At 41.8% G+C, this 22,330-nt stretch overlaps 1 protein-coding gene across 1 annotated transcript; it reads left to right on the top strand.

Moving 5' to 3' along the window:
• The first annotated feature begins 151 nt into the window (after positions 1-151).
• LOC137277913 (aspartyl/asparaginyl beta-hydroxylase-like) lies at positions 152-22,302 on the top strand. Its single transcript, XM_067809914.1, has 11 exons — positions 152-304; positions 4,907-5,110; positions 5,624-6,132; positions 7,821-8,058; positions 8,714-8,850; positions 10,211-10,405; positions 10,657-10,794; positions 11,295-11,430; positions 17,684-17,775; positions 19,812-19,942; positions 20,741-22,302. The coding sequence occupies exons 1-11, from the start codon at positions 253-255 to the stop codon at positions 20,889-20,891; spliced, it is 1,983 nt and encodes a 660-aa protein (XP_067666015.1). The 5' UTR covers positions 152-252; the 3' UTR covers positions 20,892-22,302.
• The last annotated feature ends 28 nt before the right edge of the window (positions 22,303-22,330 follow it).

The following is a 22,330-nucleotide window of genomic DNA, read 5'->3' as shown; positions in this document are numbered from 1 at the left end:
CCTGTTTAAACGTATGAACCCAAATCAATCCGCTCACCCGTCAAATTAAGATAAAGATCCACTTGACGCGTCTGTATGGTATTTAGAAATATTTAAGTGGTTGTAACGATGCTAGTATTTCAACAAAAATTCCTTTGAGTTATGCCCCTTTATCAAAACTTCCGGCAATCGATCCACCGTGGCGGGAGCGATCAATAACAACAATAGTGCAGCTGAAATGACAGTTTGGTGAATGCACGCGAGTTGCAGACGATGGGGTCCAGAAAGAAGAATGCCTCAAAGAATAGCTCAGCTCAGAAAACAGGTAACAGCATTTTCATGTTATTCTGTGACATGTCACAGTCACAAGTCTTCGTGCCGGTGCCACGATGGCACCATTGTCTAACTTTGGTATCCTAGATCTGTAACAAGAGTACCCCTCCCCATTTCATATCACAAACCCAGCGTTGCGTCACTGTGACAAAGAAACGTTTCTCTTATGAAAGGGTTACTGGTGATGCATTGATTATTCATGCATAAAGTTACAAGCGTTTGAATGCAATTAGCTGCAGAGAAAAGGCCAGCAAATGACATGACATTCTGAACAGTCGGGGTCCATATGGCCGCAACGTTCTGAACAGCTTGGGTTCATATGGACTCATCTGTCCACATCCTGTACAATTCAGTCAAATTTCAATGCAGTATGAAATAGTTTCTGCTTCTTTGTAAAACTGAGAAACTGTTTAATTAAGGACCATTATGGAGCAGCATGTACAATATGAATGCACCCCCTACCACCCCACCACAATCCCACCACAACCCCACCACAAACCCAGATTTGGTCTTTATCAGGCAATGCTTGTCGTAAGAGGCAATCAGATGGTCAGACTTGTTTGACACATGTCATCATATCCCAGTTGCATAGACCTATGCTCATGATATCAGTCACCAGATTGTCTGGTCCAGACTCGATTATTTACAGACCGCTGCCATATAGCTGGAATATTGCCAAGTGTGGCTGTAAACAACAAACCGACCCCAAAATGGTACTGATAAATGATATGTAACCATTTATAACAATCTACCTCACACTGCCTGTTTAACAAAGGTCTCCAAGGCCAGTGAAGTAGATATGCTCTCTCATATAGAATGATTCATAGGATGTTTTGTAGGACACATTTACTCCTTGTTTTCATTTCCATGATGCAATGAGCTGATGACATGAAAATGCAAAGACCCACATTTCATGTAGAACATCTCGTAGTGTTTTTCTTTGATAGACAGACAGACAGACAGACAGATTGTATTCAGTATAAGGCCTTTGGCCCCAAGTACAGTGAGATTTAGGGTTACCCTGCCCATTGAACATATTTGTATAAAGTACAAGAGCGTGACATTAATGTGTGATATACTAAATGGCTTATTTGTTGTGCTTTGTATAAAAAGATTGAAATTTTATGGAATATATCATAATGTTGAGATGTAATTATGGAGACAAAGTTTTGTTGAGAGGTGGACTTGATGTATTTACCAATAAGTGTATTACGAAGAGAACTATAAGCTTCACAGATTAAAAGTACATGATATTCATTTTCAATAAAATATTTGGTTTTTTTTTTGATAAACAGAGAGGACAAAGTCTTTCTTGATATGGTATGACTTGGTGTCTTCCATCAATTCTAAAGTTTCTGCATCTGAAGTGTGATCTGATCCTTTTTAAGTGAGATGGTAGTAATGAATTCAGATAATATTCAACAGTGAGTAGGGATTTATATTGTTTATATGTATAAGAGTCTGGTAAGTTATGAACAAATTATACTCCAGGTTTGTTGTAAATTGTCAAATAGTCTCTGCTTGAACATTGATAGGAAAATATTTTTGTCACCAACATCTTGGGAGATCCATACATATCCAATTCCAAATGTAAATAAAATATTTTTGATGTATGTAGCATAACAGGTGCATCCAATGTCATCAAGGGCAGTAAGCATTCTGTAGCACTGGTAAGGGAGTCTCTCAGGGCCCATTTGTATCAGCCTACACCAGTACCTGACAGCTCTTGTCATATATGTAAGTTGCAGTGGATCTCTACCACATTCACCAAGCACCATTGCATTACATGTATATTTTGACACTTTGAGCAGAGATTGGCACATTTTTACATGGCCATCTTCAATTATTTTGTAGTAATTATGTCCCCAGATTTCAGAGCCATAGCAAAGGATAGGGGTAACAACACTATCGAAAATCTTGAACAGATCTTTACAAGAAATATCACCAAGCGTCCTCTGATATCTATGTATAGCCATCACAGCTTTAGAGCTCTGGGAAGCTAAAGAAATTTGAGCCTGTGTCCTTATCAGTTTGGGTGTAAACATAATGCCTAAATATCTGTAGAAGGGTACAACTTCAATATTCTCGCCATGGTATGTTCTTCTTAAGGGTCCACCATTTCTGAAAAACATGACTTTTGTTTTCTTAAAGTTCACTTTCATTCACGTTTTGAAGCAAAATAATTTCAGAGCATCTGTTTTCTTTTGGAGTTGAATGGCTGAGTACGCTACAAATAATACATCATCTGCAAACATTATAGCAAAAACATTTTTAAAATATTGCGAAATAAAAACACCTTCTGCTCCAACATCTTCCAGTTGTTTTAAAAGCTTATTGATGAATATATAAATAAATAGCTAGGGACTCAAAATACAACCTTGACAGGTGCCAATATTACACGTGAAATAATCTGTTAATCCTCTTGAACCTCTCACACAGGCACACAGGCTTGAATACATAGATGAGAGTATGTATGAATTTTCCATTAATTCCAATATCTTTAAAACTTTGTAATAGGCTATCTTGTCTTATAGTGTCAAATGCCTTTGAAAAGTCCACAAAAAGACAGTAAAATCTTCCTTTCCTTTTTGCGATATATATCTGTTTCATTGCTTGTAGGCTAAATATATTGTCAATAGTTGAGTAATTTGATCTGAAACCTGCTTGCAGCTCATCAATAATTGCATTGTCCTCACAAAAAGTCGTGAGTCTCTGGTTTAATATAGATGTAAATATTTTACACATGGTATCAATCAATGAAACTAGGGAGGTTGACCCGATAATTTTGGCTTGGGATAATGATTTGAACTAGGAAAGTAAACTCTCTTGTTTATAGATGCCGCTTCTTGGTAAACATTAACAAGTAAACATAATGCAGTGTTCACATCTGTTGGTATTAAGTGATTGTAGGTAATATAACTCTTTGAACTTAGATTTAAAGGCAGCACTATTCTCCTCTTTCCACACATATTGTGACCAGGGAGTTATATCCTTGCCACTTGATTCACATTTGTCTTTGGTTTGTAAGTCGTTGGAGCCTTGATGTCTGAAATCAAACCTACAGAAGACTGGAAATTGTTTGAGTCATCTTGTGTACCAATACCAAAGTCCGATCTATAAACGGATATAGGCTTTGCAAGGCTATCATGTAGTCAACAGTGCTGGCCCCATTATGAGTGATACATGTATATTCACCTTGCATGTCTTGATGACATCTCCCATTCAAAAAATGAAAGCCGAATAATTTGCACATAATTTGATCAGTTTCTTGCCAAAATTATTACAAGTATCTGAGTCCTTATTGTTCCTGGGATTCACAAAGTTTTCAGTGGGATAATCATCAATGCCTTGCTGAATGAAATCAGTGTTATCTTCTGGTATATAGTCAAGAAATGTTTTAGTCCTAGCATTCAAGTCACCTGCTAAGAAGAGCTCTTTATCTGGGTGGTCATAAACTATCTGAGTCAAATAATCCTCCAAAACAGACATGCCATCGTTATCTGTGTCCTCATAGATGGGAGAGTTTTCAGGTGAAATCAGTACTGTATCGTTTAAGTAGAATCAGTACTGTATCGTTTACACTACCTAATCTTGAAGTTTTGAACAGGAAAACTACAGTATTTTCAAAATGTTCATATATCTTATTTAAATATCCTCGTTTCAGCCATGATTCTTTGATGAAGATTGTTATGCCACCACTATGTCGACCACTGTTAAATGATCGATAACCGAACAGAAAGCTTTTAAATTCATCTACGCTATGAGCAAAAGATTTACAAAAGGCAATCAAGTCATAATCAGTGCAAAGCTGTTTTACCTGCGCCTCGGGAGTGTCATGTTTATGTAATCCTCCTATATTCCATGAAAGAATGTCAAGTGTGAGGCCGTTTTTGTTTTGAGACGTTGGCATGGGAGTTGCCTCCCTTGGAGTGGACGTTACTCTGTTTCCGGGGCCAAACAAAGTGCGTGTGCGTGTGTAACCTGTTGCCTGTGGGCTTTGTGGCTGATTACGTGAGACACATTTATACTTCGTTTTCCCGCATCTTGTGCTTGTACAAACCACGGAGATAGTGCCTCTCGATCCTCGCGCACTGACTGGAAAACTGTCTGTCACTCGTGTCCTGGCTGCTCGTTTCAGTGATTCCCGGGCTTGTTTGAAGATGCTGCTCTTATCCTTAGTCAGCAGGAATTTTACCATGTATCATTTCTCCTCAGATTTAGTCTAAGTGCATGGTATGTGGTATGATTACCACATCTTTGCTGTTATCCATGTGTATCTTTTTCCTCCAATACATCCCAGGTTTCTCCTCTAGATCCCGGACCGGGTCCCGGGTTGGACTCGACATCCCCACTCACAATCAGTCGGCAACTCAGCATGATCAAAAGCCTGCACATTTTCATACTTTTCCCTTCTACTGTGAGGAATGTAGGTCTTCTTTTCGACTTATCTGGCTGTATAAAATAGCCGATTTTGACCCAATATTGAGTTAATGAGATCCCCATATGGGATAGTGATGTGTGATATGACCTCTTGGTTACACAGACATTTTTGTTTGTGTGCTTGATGATAGATGTTGTGTGTATTTTTATGTAGAGTTGAAACAGTCACGTCAGACTACTCAACCATCCAAACCAGAGAAGACAAGAAATGGAGTTAAACCAAAACAGGAGGCGGAGACCAAGACGAAGAAGGATGGGAAAGGTTCCAGCGTAAGATTGGTGGCGATTGTTCTCACCAGCAGTCTAGTAGCTGCTGTGGCAGTTTTCTATGTCAGTCCCGAAGTGCAGCATGTAGTGGGTAAGTTACACTGTAACAATCCAAGTGACTGTAACACAGTCCCAGTAACTTAAAAAACCTATGGATTAGAACTGGTTAGGCCGTAGAAGAAGGGAAAGAATGATACATGCATTTCAAGAGAGATATCTTTTCTGAGTCTGAAATAATGCATTTAAATATTTTGAGAGCATTTGCGACAGTGCAAACAATTTTGTAGTTTTCAGGGGGGTTTTCATGCAGGACCCAAAGGGATGCTTGAGAAAAACATTAACAATAGCTGATGGCTAGTGCCAAGTGTCAAGTTGTTGATTAGCTACTTTCCAGATACTTTAATACTTGTCATAATGTTCTAATTGCATTCACCAATGCTCATGATATCAACCACTGGATAATAGCATTATTTCCTGGATACTGTGATATTACGCTGATACTGCTAAGTGCAACATTTGAAAAAGGTCAAACAGAAATTCACAAGTCCAAAAGAATCTAATAGCATATTTATATGAGATTCAAAATTTTGTTTCTTTGTTTCAGGTGAGTTGATAGCTAAATATGTCCACGAAGACTTCCCTGGTTTTCCATCGTGGGACAAAAGTGAAAGTGTTGAAACTAAAACAGATGTGACAGGTGCTCCAAGTGACCAGACTGATGGTCCTAATCCAGGGCTGAAAGAGTCATCAGGGGAACCAATCCAAAAGGATACGGATGATCAAAACCAAGAGAAAAGATCTTTTGAAGGCAAGAAAGAAAATATAGATGAATCTTTCCAAGGCAAAGAGAAGACGAGGAAGGAAAAGCATGCATCTGCAGACAGTAGCAAAGGAGAAACTAGAGGAAGCGACCCGAATAGATTCAAAGAACACCGCAAGGAGGAAGACAAGAAGAGGGAAGTAAGGAGTGAGGACAATGACCCCCCTGAACGAGGGGCTAGCAAGATGGAGAGACAGAAGATGGAGGACGTGTACCCCAAGGCTGACATCACCAATGATGGGGACTTCAGGATCAGGAAGTATCTGGATCAAGTGGACAGTCTGTTGGAACAGGTAATGTGACAGAATTGTGAGATGATGTCCAGGACTGCATGAATGTAAGGAGAGGTTCCGCATCTAAATAGTCGGGATGAGGAATGTTCTTTCATTCACAACTCACTGTTGGATGCTTATGTGAAACAACTTGTGAGCATACATTAATTAATTGGCTTCCAATGCTCACATTTGTGTAAAGGCAGTGAGATGGAATGTGGAAATGTGCACTTGAGTGAGTGAGTGAGTGAGTTAATGTGTTCAGTTTTATGCCGCACTCAGCAGTATTCCAGCTGTATGGCAGCAGTCTGTAAATGATTGAGTCTGGACCAGACAATCCAGTGATCAACAGCATGAGCATCAATCTGCACAACTAGGAGGCAATGACATATGTCAACCAAGTCAGCATGCCTGACCACCCAATCCCATTAGTCGCCTCTTACGACAAGCATAGTCGCTTTTTATGGCAAGCATGGGTTGCTGAAGGCCTATTCTTCGTCGAGACCCTCATGGGTCATTTCCACTTGAACTGTGATAGTTGTTCGTGAGTGAAATCAGTTTTATGCCGCACTCAGCAGTATTCCAGCTATATGGTAGCAGTCTGTAAATAATCAGGTCTGGACTAGACAATACAGTGACCAACAACATGAGCATCAATCTGCGCATTTGGGAACCGATGACATGTGTCAACCAAATCAAGTCTATCCTGTTAGTCGCCTCTTACTACAAGTACAGTCGCCTTTGCAAGCATGGGTTGCTGAAGGCCTATTCTAGCCTGGGACCAGGTTGTGTGATAGGAAGATGACATTTCTTTCATGCACAGAATCATAACAGTTTTTCTCTTTTGCTGCTTTGAGAGCTTCCTAACTGACTTATATGACAAATGTTTGCATCTGTGTATCCCTCATGAGTGCAAGGACAACTTATTATACATTACACAGATGAAAATATGTGACAGCTCATGAATAAATAAAGTACTGACAAAAATGGAAATGATGAAATGAAGCTGTAATGTTGATAAATTTTTATGAAAAATTATTTTGAGGATGTAGTAAGAGGTGTATCATGCGTCTGCTGTCTGAACCATTATGGGATATACAATGTAACTTGCAAGATGTTGTGACTACTCAAAACCTTGCTGCTGTAAATGTATGCCACAATAATAGCTTAATAATAATCATTTGTTCGCTAGTAATGTTTTCAATAGTATAACTTGTGTTTATGTGCATTATACTATGGCAGTGATACTTTTGCAGGAAAGTACATTGGTACTGCATGATACCCACTCTAGTACAACATATATTTATCTCTGCAATGAACAATGTCATTAGGTCACCCTTGCAAATAGTCAACAATAAAACATATCCCATGTTCCCTAATCAACTTGATTATTTGTCAGGATAATCGGGTTTCTATGATTATCAAATCAGATGTCAATTCTCCGTCTTGACTAGACTTAGTGCTCATTTGATGGACATTGAGATCATCACCTCAGCGTTTTAAGCAGTTTCAACAGATAATTCTGTTCTGAAATACAGTTAAGTAGTTGCAGGCAGTTGGTGTAGCCTCAAAACCAGTAATTTCTGGTCACTGGAAACACTGACTTAAAATTGATAATAGAAAATGGGTGTTACAGAAATGTTTAAAGTACATGAGAGGCAATGTTTGATCGTCAGTGTAAAACAAAATGTGTTTGTTGTATTTCTTAGAACAAGGTAGATGAGGCTTTGGCTGAATATAATGAGATCCTGGAGAGCAACCCCTCAAGTCCAAGGGCGCTGTATGGGCGTGGCGTGGCTCTGGACAAGCTAGCTGAACAGCGGCGTAGCAATGAGATCTTGGAGATGTGCATGGTAGCGTTTGAAAAAGTGTTGAAGATACCAGATGTACCAGACCAGCTGTTTAAGATAGTTGGACGTCGACTGGCAGATAGGCAGCAATTTAGAGGTAACAAGTTTGCCTGAAATTACTATTATTGTTATACTGATAATAATTATTGCTCAGTGTTTTCTTAACCAGTCTTATTTTACCGAGGACTTCGATCTCATCACAGTCTTATTGCTTGGATATTTTCAGCCACTGGTTTGTCTGGTCAAGACTAACATTTTATTTTAGAAACTGATTATTTTGAGAAGGAACTGACAGAGTTACAATTTACATTTTCACAAAGTCAGAAAAGGTTTTACACTGTAGTTGTCTCTACTTATTTCAAGGCTATAGTCCCCGACCCCTACCAGGGTCTACATGGATTTGTTCAGTTCCGTCAACTTGTTTTAAGGCTATAGTCCCCGACCCCTATCAGGATCAACATGGATTTGTTTAGTTACATCAGCTTCTTTAAGGCTAAAGTCCCCGACCCATATCAGTGTCAGAATGGATTTGTTTTTTTGCATCAGCTTATTTTAAGGCCATAGTCCCTGACCCCGGTCAGGATAAGCATGGATATATTTAGGTATGTCTGCCTGTTTTAAGGCTATAGCCCCCAACCCCTATCAGGGTCAGGAGGGATTTGTTACATCATGTCAGCTTATTTTAAGACTGTAGTCCCCGACCCCTAGAAGTGTCAGGATGGATTTGTTTAGTTGTGTCTGCTTATTTTAAGGCTATAGTCCTCGAGCAGCCAAGACGTTTGAGTTGCTGACATCACGCTTCCCCTATGATATCACGCTGATGAAGGAGCTTGGTGTGAGCTATCTGATGATAGGCCATAACCAAGATGCCAAACAAGTCTTTGCAAAGGTAGGGCTTCTAACTTAATTTCAGTTTTATTGAAAGCGTTACGTTTTCATTCTGCCTTGCTTTTTATCCCCCCGGCATGTAATGCGGGGGATATAGTCGACGCCTCATCCGTCCGTCCGTCAGTCCGTTCGTAATCATTTTGTTTCCAGAGCATAACTGTTCAATATTTTTAGACCAAACTTGATAGATATAGTAATCTCAGCCTATGGTTGTGCCTTTTGCTATTTACAGATTTTTGGCATTTTTATTTTTTTTGCTTTTCCATGGAACATTTTGGTGTTAATCTTATGGTGGGTTTTGCTTCGTTTCCGGAGCAGAACTCAAAAACCGTTCAATATTTTTCTGCATAACTTGGTAGATATATGATTCTGAACTTATAGTGGTGCCTTTTGGTATTTACAGTTTTTTTGTAATTTATTATTTTCTCTGTTTCCATTGAAATGTTTTGGACATGGTCTCAAAAGTGAGAGGTATGTTTTGTTCCCGGAGCAGAACTCAAAAATCGTTTAATATTTTTTCCGCAAAACTTGGTAGATGTATCAGAAGCTGAAGTGGTGCCTTTTGCTATGTACAGGATCTTGTGATGTATTATTTTCTTGGTTTCCATGGAAACATTTTGGACCTAGTCTCAAAAGTGAGAGGTGTGTTTCGTTTCCGGAGCACAACTCAAAAACTTCTTAATATCTATCCGTAGAACTTTCTAGATATGTGTTGCAGACCCGAAAGTGGTGCCTTTTGCTCTCTGCAGGTTTTTGTGATTTATTATTTTCCATGGAAACGTTTCGGACTTAGTCTCAAAATGGAGGGGTGGGCTTCGTTGCCAGAGCACAACTCGAAAACCATTTCGTATCTTTCAACAGATCTTGGCAGATATATGACAATGTGACTTTGCTGACAACAGATATATGGCATTTATAATTTTCATGAATTCCATGGAAACAATTCAAACTTAGTCTAAAAATAAGCAATGAGTAACTCTCAGATTATTTGTGCTTTCAAACATGTGGGAGCTGGGGGGATATGTCATCATCTGATGACTCTTGTTGAAATTTGGTTGCACTTATTTATCTTTCATTACCAATTCCCTTCCATGAAACTTGGTAAAGAGAGTATAGTATGTGTTACACAGTAGTGATACATTTGTCTCATTTTTGAAGAGAAAGTAAACATAAAGGTACTTCATAACTATACCTTCAGTCACAACTTTTTAGTTGATTAAACATTTTTGGTTTTAAGATATCTATAAATAAAAATAGTATGTTTCATGACATAATCAGTCCTGGACAATCAGACATAAATTGTGCTGAGCGTTGTAATAGAAGACACCAAGCAGTACTCTTGTACTCTCATCATGTTGCAGGTGCTGAAGCTTGACCCAAACGATGGCTTTGCACTGGTTCATTATGGATTTATTCTGAAGACGGATGAGAGGAACCCTATTGAAGCAGTTCCATACCTGGAACGTGGTGTGAAGAGTGCAGCGAAGGGGACCCGTGATGGTCGGTTCTACTACCATCTTGGTGATGCACTGCACAGGCTTGGGAACACAGAAAAGGTAGGGCCATTATTGAAACATGTACATTCTTAATGACTTTGTCCCTTCCCACAAAATACAGAACACTTGTTTGAACTTTTTTGTTCTAGTAGTAAGAGCTTGTGCATGAATGAGGTGATTTTGTGTGTGTGGTACCTTTGTAAATTTATCAAGTTTTCCTAACCTGGACCATTTTGCTTCCAAATGATGCCATGTTATGTTCATCTATGATCAGTATGCTTAATCCAGTATGCTGTATTTTGTTTTTCCAGGCTTATAGATACTACAAGCAGGCAGCTTCCCTGGGTCTGTTTCTGTCTCCATACCAACGATCACTGTACAACGTCGAAGACCTCAAATCTCATCCCTGGTGGACACCTAGAGAGACAGGCCTTGCTGAACATCTGAAGGTGGGTAGTGGAGACAGGCCATGCTGAACACCTGAAGGTGGGTAGTGGAGACAGGTCTTGCTGAACACCTGAAGGTAGGTAGTGGAGACGGGTCTTACTCAACACATGAAGGTGGGTAGTGGAGAAACAGGCCTTGCTGAACACCTGAAGGTGGGTAGTGGAGACAGGCCTAACTCAACACTTGAAGGCAGGTAGTGGAGAAACAGGCCTTGCTGAACACCTGAAGGTGGTTGGCGGAGGCAGGCCTTGCTCAACACCTGAAGATGGGTAGTGGAGACAGGCCTTACTCAACACCTGAAGGTGGTTGGTGGAGGCAGGCCTTACTCAACACCTGAAGGTGGGTGATGGGAGATGGGCCTTGCTCAATATTTGAAGTTAGGTAGTGTAATTAGGCTTTGTAAAATACCTTACAGTGAGTGGTGTAAATACGCCCCTAAAGGCTGTGTTCAACACAGGTGTTAGCTACATGATACAGGTTAATAATATGGTTCTGTCAACAGATACTGGAGCAGCACTGGCAGGAGATACGAGATGAAGGACTGCAGCAACTCAACGTTGAATCCAGCAAATTTCTGTTTGAAGATGAGAATCTCCGAGAGAAGGGCGAGTGGAAACAGTTCACTCTCTATACACAAGGTGAGGTAGGAGAGCATCAGAGAATCAGGTTAAACAAATAAACAGTATAGTTAAAACAAAATAACATACACTGGAAACTATCTAAACCGGCACTCACTGGGATTGAAGAAATAATCCGGTTTAGACAAGGTGCCAGATAGTAGAGGTATGATTTCATCTTGTGTCAGGCGTGGCATTTTCTCAATGTGATTCAATTTCAGAATTTCGTATGCTATTGCCTTGATGTAGGTAATGCACATGCACAACTTGTTTCATGAATGTGGTTGTGTTTACAAGAAATGTCAAAGGTTCAGTTTTAAGCATAGAAGTTCATAAAAGAGGATGCTCTGGGAATCAAACGCAAAAGAATATCAGCCATTTGTCACTACATCCTCTGTAGCACAAGGAAAAAAAATCATCAGTAGAAGTTTTGACAACAAATTTCCAGGACAACAAATACCAGTTGTGCATTCAGTGGCTTTCAGTATAAATAGGACAAAGATATGAAGGGAAAAAAAACTTTTTGATCTTTGTATGAATGACCTCTTAATCTTCAAGACCAATGTCAAAACCACCAACAGAATGGTTCCTGAAAAAACGCAGACCATGGGCAGTTATCTTTATGCAGGAAAAATGGCACAAAACATTAATTTTTCACTTACCTTACCATCGTAGGTCTTATGCATATTACCTCAAGCTTCGCTAGAAGAGATCAGACAGTCGTTGATTCGCCATTCGCCTACCTCATGTAATCTACGAATGTAGTCATGGAAGTGACATGATCTCCCCACTCGTACAAGCACGAGCAATCCAAAAAATTACTTTTACTTCTAGCTTTCGTCTGATCGGACGTGTTTGTTTTCACTCGAAGTTACCTACTTGTGTTTAATAAAGTTGTTTCTCAACAGGTAGGTGTGTGTTGTTTCCCTAAGAGGTGCATGTTTAGTTAAATTGGATTTAACTTCACTTACCTTGCTACCTTGTGTTGTTTTTTCTCTCACTTCGGTCTGGGTTTTCCTGCGTCGTTTGTGATCGTTCCTTGGCGTTTTAGGAGGTTTTATTCCGTATTAAGTGTCTCCTCCATCTGTTTTTCCATGTCATGTGGTAAATTTGTCCTTGTTTTACTAATTTCTGAAAGTTCTTTTTTATACCACTTGGCGTGCTTCGCAGGCAGCCATGTTGGTTGTTGGCTCTGCGCTGTCGCGAGTTTACAGGCATACCCACTTTATGATGGGGGTGCGCTTTTGCTGCATTTTTTGTGTAGGGGTGTTTCCTTTTCTTCCTCCGATCTAGCGTTGATTTTTTGTTTCACGCATCAGTTTATGTTTGTCTGTTGCAGTTAACTGTGTATGCCTCAGCAGTTTTGAACTATCTGCAAGTGGCAGAAATAAGCTAAGGATCCTCACCCCTGGTGTCTGGATTGTGCATCACAGGCCTGTTCCTTCGACAGCCATTGTCAGCATTGCGAGAATCTTTCAGTGGCAGACTTCAAGACCTTTTTATCTGTACGTAGGAAAAGGTTCACTCAGCGTAGAAGGAGAAAGTCTTCCCCAGCATCGTCTTTAGGTTCCTTACAGGACAACCCGGAGCTGCCTACCTTTTCAGCCCTTTCAATTGGAGCGCTTGTCAGTGACGCCCATTCGTTCGTCGCTGGAGCCCCCTCGCTCGGACGCCTTCGTGGATTTATCCCGTCCGGACGCCTTGGCTCACCCAGAGGTCCAGAGGCTGACGCCCAGCACTTCATTGAGAGAACCAGCGCCTACCACGTCTGCCGCGCCAGCGCCTTTGCCAATGTCAGCGCCTACCATGACGCCAGGACTTGTTCCATCATCAGCGCCGATGCCTGTGCCAGCGCCTACGCCTACACTTGTTCAGACGCTGGCTTCTGTGCCTACACCGACACCCTACCGAATTCCCAGGATTTCTCATGCTCTTTCCAGGGAGGAGGTTCTACAACGCCAGCTGGACGAGGAACGCGCTTGGCGCTTGGAAGTAGAGCTGAAGACGTAGGTCACGTTCCAGATCTGCGAGAGGTCGGCGTTCTCGTTCCCCACACCTTAGTCATCGGCAGCACTCACGGTAGAGTTCACGATCTACCAGGCACTTTGGAGGACTCGCGCTCTACTAGGAGAAGGCGGCGCTTCCGATCTTGGTCTAGGTCTCCTCGGCGCTCTTCTAGGACTGGGCGCTCATGGTCACCGGAGGCTCCTTGAGTTTCTTTGAAGGACTTCAACCTCCTCTTCCACCCAGCGGCGGAAATCGACATCGGTCTCTTGGGAGGATCTGGAGGAACAGTACTTTTTCCCAGACTACGACGAAGAGGCAGGAGTAGGCGATGATGATGGCACTTATCTACCGATTCCAGTAACCCGTTGTCCATCCACCTGTCACCTGAATTGCTTATTCCACCTCATCCTATGGTGGCAGATGCTGTGTCTCTCCTGGATGAGGATTTTGCGAAGCTCCCTTTGAATCCAACGATCAAGGCGTCCAAGTCAAGAAGATCGGATTACAAGATCCACAGTTTGGACTTTACGGATAATGGAGCTGCCCAGGATGACTCACTCAAGCGCCTGTCAGGCTCTACATTATCGGCCTACAATGTTCAACAGTCTAAGTTGGCGGCCATAGACACGGAACTTAAACGCATGCTCAAACCTATTTCTGCATTAGCCTCGGCTACCTTAGTGGAATTGTCAGAGGACAACGCCTCCAGGGTTGACCACCTCACGACAATTTTTCAGTGGCAAGGCAAGGTTCTCCATGACCTTCTCGGACATTTGCGTGCAGCCTTGGCCATTTGGATTCTTGGATGCGTGCAATTGGCAGGAAGAGTTTAAACGTCAGCTGCTTCATGCGCCCTTCACCTCCAAGTTTCTTTTTGCCGATAAGATCCCGGATGTGGGCAAGTCTCATGCGGAGCTGACCAACACTGAAGTAGCGTTATCTACTTTCGAGGCTTCGGGTTCTGCCTTTTGTGGCAGAGCCACAGGTAACAGATAGAAACGGTATATTCCTAGTAGGGAGTCCATTCGTTCCTCCTTTGGAAGGGGGCGTGGCCGCTCCAAGGACACCGACAATCAGCGAAAGCCCCTGGAGCGCAGTCGTGACACTCCATCAACACCAGGGCGAGGCAGGGGCAAACGCACCTACTCTTTATGCTGAAGCCTTGGATGCCTACGACTTTGACCTCCCAACCCCAGTCGTACCTATCCATCCGACTCCAGTAGGTGGGAGACTAGGGATCTTCTGGCCCAACTGGCCATTCCTGGAGGACCCATTTGTAAGCAAGATTTTAAAGTCTGGCTACAAGCTGCCATTGGTCAAGACTCCACCACTGACCTCTACTCCCCAGTCGCAGATATATCCTCAACATCAACAAGCTCTCCTAGCATCCAACACTGACATCCTATTGTCCAAGAGAGCCATAGAGACAGTGCTGGAACCCCACTGCTCCCCGGGGTTCTACTCACCCATCTTCCTGGTGCCAAAGAAAGATTCCGACAAGATGCGCATGATACGCAATATCGCGGCCTTCAACAGACAGTATCTGGCCGAACCTCCACATTTTTGGATGACGCTACTAGAGCAGATCCGAGCCAATCTGGAACTACAGGATGCGTATCTGCACGTTCCCATCCATCCACATCACAGGAAGAACCTGAGATCTGTTTTCAACAGAATGCATTACCAGTGGAGGGTGCTTCCATTTGGAATTTCTATGACCCTGTGGCTTTTCACACGGATCACACTGCCGGTTACCAGATTCCTACATCTCAGGGGAGTGGACTTCGATCCGTACATAGATGACTGTCTTCTCAACCACTACAGTCCTCAACTGCTACGCAAACAGTTGGACTTCTCCACCCGTCTGTTACATCAACTGGGTTGGATTGTTAACACTGTGTCATAGCCCAGGCTCATCGCGTATCCACCAGATCCCTATATGATGACAAGTGGCGCTCGTTTGAGAACTTCTGTGTTCAGAGATCACAGGATCCCATGACAACCTCCCCACAGTTCGTGGCGAACTTTCTGATGTTCCTGCGCAACTCCAAGCATCTGAAAGGGAGTACGTTGGGTACTTATCTGTCGGCACGGAATTCCGTCCTGGCGGTCAAAGCGGATTTTTAGATTTTTGGTTGCCCTACTTCAAGGCGTTCAAGTAAGAGGACCAGAAGGTCAAGTTCCGCCCTCCAGCTTGGGATCTTAATATCGTTTTACAGCACCTGAGAGGACCCCGGTATGAGCCCCTAGAGAATGCCTCATTCGAGTTATTGTCCAAGAAGATGGTCTTCCTACTGGCCCTAGCTACGGCAGCCAGAGTCAGTGAGATTCATGCCTTGGATGTCACACAAGTGCGGTTTAAACAATCGAGGCATGGTCGAGTCCACTCGGGTTCTGCTGTGTTATTTTATTGCTAAGAATCAGCTTCCCGGTCAACCGGACAGACGGTTTTCCGTCCCACCGTTATCGACTATCCAGGGACGACATGAAACAGAGGAGGAGTTCTTGTGTCCGGTCAGGGCTCTCAGATGCTATATCCAGAGATCTACCTATAAGAGATGCTCCCGGAAAAGGTTGTTTATCCCTTTTTCATCAACTTGCAAGGGGGAAGTAAACAGAAATATGACTGCTTTGTGGCTTCATTCTACCATCCTGGCGGTGTATGATGCCAAGAAGCTTCCCCATCCGGCAGCGAATAACCCCCATGAAATTAGACCTCTGGCGTCTACCATGGCCCTCCACAGGAACTGTGCAGTGCCACAGATTATGGAGCGTTGGTTTTGGAAATCGACCACCGTTTTCGCCTCACACTACCTGAGGGACTTGGTTGGGCTTCAGTCATTTAGTCCGTTGGTGGTTGCCCAGCAACTCACCCGGCCTTTTGCCCATTAGGTAATTATGTTGTTCTCACCATTGGTCTTAAGATTAACCTCACCCTCTGGGTGCGTCGGTTTTTCTTTGGAGTTCCCTTGGGTTATCCTTTGTCCTGTTTCCAGGTTTGCCCTGTGACATTTGGCATTGGTCTCCCGGGTCTCCTGTGCATGTGCTGTGTCTGCTGAAGAGTTGAAGGTCCTCCAGAGTCCACACCACCATCCTCTCTGTCGAAGCCATATGCATAACACCTATGGTAAGGTAAGTTAAAAATTTATTAAAATCTAAATATTTTAGATATTTAAATACTTACCTTACCATAGGGCGTTGACTCCCTCCCAACGCTGGATGTTCCTCCCCACTTTGGACTCTTTGGACCTTTCCTGCTGCCAGTAAAAGTGATTTTTTGGATTGTTCGTGCTTGCGCGAGTGGGGAGATCACGTCACTTCCGTGACTACATTCGTAGATTACATGAGGTAGCCATTCAGGGAATGGCAAATCAACGACTGTCTGATCTCTTCTAGCAAAGCTTGATTTAATATGCATAAGACCTATGGTAAGGTAAGTATTTAAATATCTAAAATATCTAGATTTTAATAAAATTATAAAAAAAACCTCGGTATTAAATAAACTTATCCTGAGTACTTTTCGTTACACTCCACTACTGAGTCCATCCAAACCTTACGGGAGGTCGCGTCAGATAACCTTTGAGACTGACCAAACAGAACACAGTTTACCAAATCGTAAAAGTGCACATCCACGCACATACTTTTGGAACTTTTTATCTCGAAAAGGTTCGTACCCCAACAATTCAGAATGCTATTTAGCGTACACTCGCTTCCAGGTGATGCACATGGTGCACGTACAACCATGACAACAGTGAGTAAACAGTCACTGAAAATAGTGTTTTAGGCAATATTCAAGGATGTTATCTTGCTGAAATATTAGCTTTTTTATCAGTGTTTTGATTGGATGGTCATTGGTTGCTCAAAGGTTACGCGGCGTGACCTTCTACCAGATTTCGCTAGACTCAGGTGGTGGAGTGTAACGAAATGCACTGAGACTAAGTTTACTTAGACTGAAAAAACCCTCAGAATTCCTCAAGTATACATCTAAACTAGCCGAAGCATAGCTGAATGTTGAAAATTACATGTGTATTTATTAGATCATCTCAGTATTACTTCCGTTACTGCATTCTACCGATATGAATAAGTAATTTGATTTATTTTTAGTTATTCTGATACAACCCTTACTAAAACAATATTTGTTGTAATCACCCAGCTATCCTAAGGATATGTGTGCAAAATATAGTTTAGTGACTTCCTGTGAAATCAGAATGAGCTGATTATGAGTGTTGTGAATGATTCTACATCACTAATGTGTTTCCGTTATCAGGAAAGAAAAGTCGGAAGAACTGTGAGAAGACCCCTTTGACATGTTCCCTGATAGACAAGATTCCTAATGTCCGGGACTGTACGCGAGGACAGGTTTGTACACCCACAGTGGTCAACATGCAAAATCACATGTCCAGACTTATAATATATTGTACTCTGGAGTCAAAAAAGAAATTTCACAAAATTGTTATTTTAAAAAATAATGAATAATTTTTCTCTGATGATATATCTATGTATCTGAAATGGGATCCCTATCTTCCGACTCTAGAAAAATCTTATCAAAACCCACTCAAACCCATCCATTCGTTGTGCAAATGACGTTAGTGCCAAACCCAGGTTTTGCATGTGCAGTCGATCACATGATGTGCACGTGTTTGTATTGGCCTCAAGAATTGAAAAAATACTGTTTTAGACCACACTTCTAGCGGTATTTTAGATGCCACGATTGTCAAATGTGCAACGTGAATGTGCCCGTGCCGTTGGCATGTTGCAAGCGGGAAGATCAGTTATTGACGTCTCAGGAGCAATGGGATGGTGTCATTGTACTGTGTATGACTTGCAAGGGTCATCTACAACAAACTGGCACCACTTCTGATCCCCCAAGGTCGGGTCGTCCATATTTGACGCCACTAGCTGAAGACCGTGAAATCGTCCTACATCACCTATGTGACAGATTTCGGCAGGCTTCATGAACCAGGGCTGAGATGTTTGGAGGTTGACTGTCCTCACAGACCATTCGAAATCGGTTGCGGGCTGCCAATCTCCATTCTCCGTATCGTGGGTCAGTATTGACGCCATTTCATCAACGTCAGCGTCTGTTGTGGGCCAAAAACCACCTCAGATGGACCCAGAGAGACTGGAATCGAGTTGTCCTTAGCGATGAATCCTGGTTTACCCTCAGATTTGCAGATGGCAGGCACAGAGTCTGGGGACAACGTCGTGAACAGTACGCCCAATGTTGTGTACAGGAAGTTGACAGATTCGGGGGCAGAAGTTCCATGGTGGGGACAACCGTTCCGGACTTCTGGTCATTCATGGAAACCTCACAGCTCCTGCTTACTGCAACCAGGTGCTCACCCCTGAACTTGTTCCTTTAATGGCTGCTCATGGCCCAGGTCTACAGTTCCAGCATGATAATGCTTGCCGCATACCGCGATGTTGACACGAAAATTCCTTCTAAACACTGGAATCAACGTCATGGACTGGCCATCGGGGTCCCCTGACCTTAATCCAATAGAGCATGTTTTGGATGCACTTGGGAGATGCACTTGGATGCACAGAATCCCCAACCACGTGTTCACAAGCATAAGGAGACAGTGTTTGGCAGTGGTGAATGTGCGGGGTGGCCATACACAATATTGAACTGAGAAATTTCGAATTTTTGTTCTTGTGACTTGACAGTCTGTATACCCATGTTTTGGAATGGCGGTGTAGCCTAATGGAACTGACTGTGGCACTGTCAGTGTATCAAGTACGTCACGCAGATCTCAGCAATGAAATATTAACAATTTAACCATCTTACCATCTCTTGTTCTTTCATAGTGCTCTGAAGAAAGAATGTAAAGTTTCTTTTTTGACTCAGTATATGTTTAAAACACCCTAAATACAAGCATTGCATAATATGTTCAGGCTCTCTTTCGTGTCTTCAGACTATTAACAATCTTTCGTGTAAACATCCACTTTTGATAGAAATTCAATTAAGAAAAGACCTTGATACAGTCAATGCGACATTGTCTTTTGATGGTTACCCAGACATGATGGACATATTTGGTAAGACAAAAGCATTACTAAGTAATTTACCATCACTTCTTCTGCTTTGATTCTGTACATTAATAAAAGTGATATTCCAGCATCACCATATGCTGAAGCTGGAATCAGTAGATTATCATAAGTATTTTCTCTGCCTATAAATCCTATTATTAAGGGCAAAGAAAAAGTTTGTGAAGTTAGAAAAGATAGAGTGAAACGTAGACTAAGATCTAGCATTGGAAATTCCAGGAAAAAACAGTTTCCAAGCTGTTCTTAATCACTCAATATTTGATAGTTAATAGTTCAGATCATTGAGAAGGGTTATTTATCTCTTATGGATGTGTGGTATCTCAACACTGCTGCACATATTGTATTTGTAGGTGAAATTCTCGGTGATGCAGCCAGGAGTACATGTGTGGCCACACTGTGGGCCGACCAACTGTCGGATCAGGTCCCACCTCGGACTGGTGGTGCCACCTGGACCACGCATCAGAGTCGGTAACGATACCAGGTGAGTCTCGTCAGGACATTGAAAATAACTGGATGAATATTCCTTAATACTGCATCAATAAATGCAAGCCTTGGTCAGATATTTTTGTGTAGTACCCTATCTTGCTGCAGGAGCAGGTCATGTGACTAGGATGGTAACATAATTACTCAGAGATAATTGCGATAATTGCTCAGAGAATTTGAGGAAAGCAAAGATAATGGTATTCTTGACACAATCATGACCCACTTGTAGCTTAAGGCCGCTGTGTTTTGTTTCTTCTCAGTCAGGATCTTGCAGTAGTAAGGATTGGGTTGAACTTTGGTCACTGGAAGGTCATATTTCATCATTTCTTGTACTTAAGAAATTGAGGATTAAGGGTGATCTTTGTTACGGATATCATAACAATTACTTTGCAAAATGATTTGAAATTTTCCTACTCCATTGAAATTATTCCTCCAGTTCTACCCGAGAATACCTATTGGTGTTCTGGGGCTAAGTGGATTTTAACAAGCTGTTCATCAGGGAGCAGTTGGGTAGCCGTATGGTTAGAACATCCACTTGTCATGCTAAAGACCTGGGTTCAATTTCCCGCATGGGTCCATATTGTGAAGCCCATATCTGTGTCCCCTGCTGGAATATTGCTGAAAGTAGTGTAAAAGCATATTGACTCACGCATTGTTGATCAGAAGAGGTGTCAGGTACCCTGACAGTCTTGGTTGTAGCTCACAATATTCATCACCTTACTGTCTGATCTCCATTGTTTGCCTCCTGCTGTAATACATCGTTTTGCAAACAAATTATTTTTATTCTGTTTTCCAGAGAGTGGGAGGAAGGCAAGTTCTTAATCTTTGATGACTCGTTCGAACATGAGGTGTGGCATGACGGGGACCAGTTCCGACTGGTTCTTATCATGGACTTTTGGCACCCGGATCTCACAGATGACCTCAAGTGGAAACTGGCGCCCATCTAGCCCCACATTATTTTGGGGGATGGGGGTCGGTTGTGGGGGTGTAGACAATGTGGAAAACATAATTGGTCACAACAGGTTTATTATCTATCAAATTTGTCCAGAATGAGGACAGATATGTTCCTAGTTTGCAAGATTCTTTCAAAACTAGGACTTGATTGTTAGCCTTGGGGTTTTTTTTCAGATTCATCTAAAATATGGGCAAAACAGGTTTTATTTAAACTTTTTGTGAGATTCCTCCATTGCCAGGTCATTTCTTTTAAAATAGTTCATTTCTTTTCGTAGAGAAACAGAAGGTCATTGTTTGTAGAGACATATATTTTATACTCAATGGTAATGTAATTGGTATTTCTATCTCCATGAACAGATAACATTTCATAAAGTTCGACCTTTGGGTCACTTATTTGCGCTTTCTTGATCGTGAGGAGTTTGTTTCCAGAGGATAGGGGTGAGGGTTTAGCCGAGTGTTAAAGTGTTAGCTCATCACATGTTTGATTCCACAGATGGGTACAATGTGTGACGTCGATTACTTGTGTCTCCTACCATGATATTGCTGGAATGTTGGTAAAAGCAGCATAAAACACAACTCACTCACTCAATCAAGAGGCTGTATGAAAGTTGGAATTAGTTATGTCATAGAACAAATTCTTGTGGCCTTATAAACATGATATGAGGATCAAGTACTTGACAGAAGAAGCAAGGGATGAGAGAGTGCATCATTGTGCTGGTTTGAATTAAGGAAAATTATCTATACAATAAAGCTTTACAAGGAGGGTCATGCTTACTGACCGCTTCTAATAACTAGTGACCTTCGGTCAGATCCATAGTTACTGTTAATAATTTCTTCTTTGATTTTTTCCATTTCAGTGTCAAATACGTTCTTGTCACGATATGGCTGAAAAAAGATTGCCGATGTGATGTTAAACACTCACTCACTCACTCACTCACTCACTCACTCCTTGATTTTCTCTGTCTTTGGCATTGATTTGCATACATTTTCAAAAACAAATAGGTAGTCAGGCCTCTGTTGGAAAGAAATTTAAGTTATGTATGTTGTAAAGCCGTATATATTGACCTGGTGATGTTATGGGATTAATAGAAAAGATCCCACCATGAAGGTTATGAGTGACTGGGATAATGTTTAGTTGTGTAACAGGTTACAAACCCAACTGGCTGTTGAAGCAGTGATGATTGTTTATTATTTACCTACACAGTTGGGACCTGTTGGTTATTGCTTGTACCTCGGCACATGAGATAGCTGAGTCTTTGGTTTCTCTATTTCTGAGGCCAGACCAATTTATTTCTTGTTTTATGGATCTGCCGGTCATATTTTTTCAAGAAGGAAAAAACAAACAATAGAAGTTAACCTTCCCTGCACAAAATATAAAATCCTAATGTTTTTATTGGCAAAAAATGTAAACTCACAAGAAAACCCCTTTCAG

Source organism: Haliotis asinina, chromosome 3 (genome assembly GCF_037392515.1).
Source record: "Haliotis asinina isolate JCU_RB_2024 chromosome 3, JCU_Hal_asi_v2, whole genome shotgun sequence".
Lineage (NCBI taxonomy): Eukaryota > Metazoa > Mollusca > Gastropoda > Lepetellida > Haliotidae > Haliotis > Haliotis asinina.
The sequence above is the reverse complement of the archived record's forward strand: the minus strand, read 5'-3'. Positions and strand labels throughout refer to the sequence as shown.

Coding starts and splice junctions, on each gene's coding strand:
- LOC137277913 (XM_067809914.1), top strand. CDS start 253: ATGGGGTCCAGAAAGAAGAATGCCTCAAAGAATAGCTCAGCTCAGAAA. Junction 8,851..10,210: donor CCAAACAAGTCTTTGCAAAG/GTAGGGCTTCTA, acceptor ATCATGTTGCAG/GTGCTGAAGCTTGACCCAAA. Junction 17,776..19,811: donor GGGACTGTACGCGAGGACAG/GTTTGTACACCC, acceptor TTGTATTTGTAG/GTGAAATTCTCGGTGATGCA.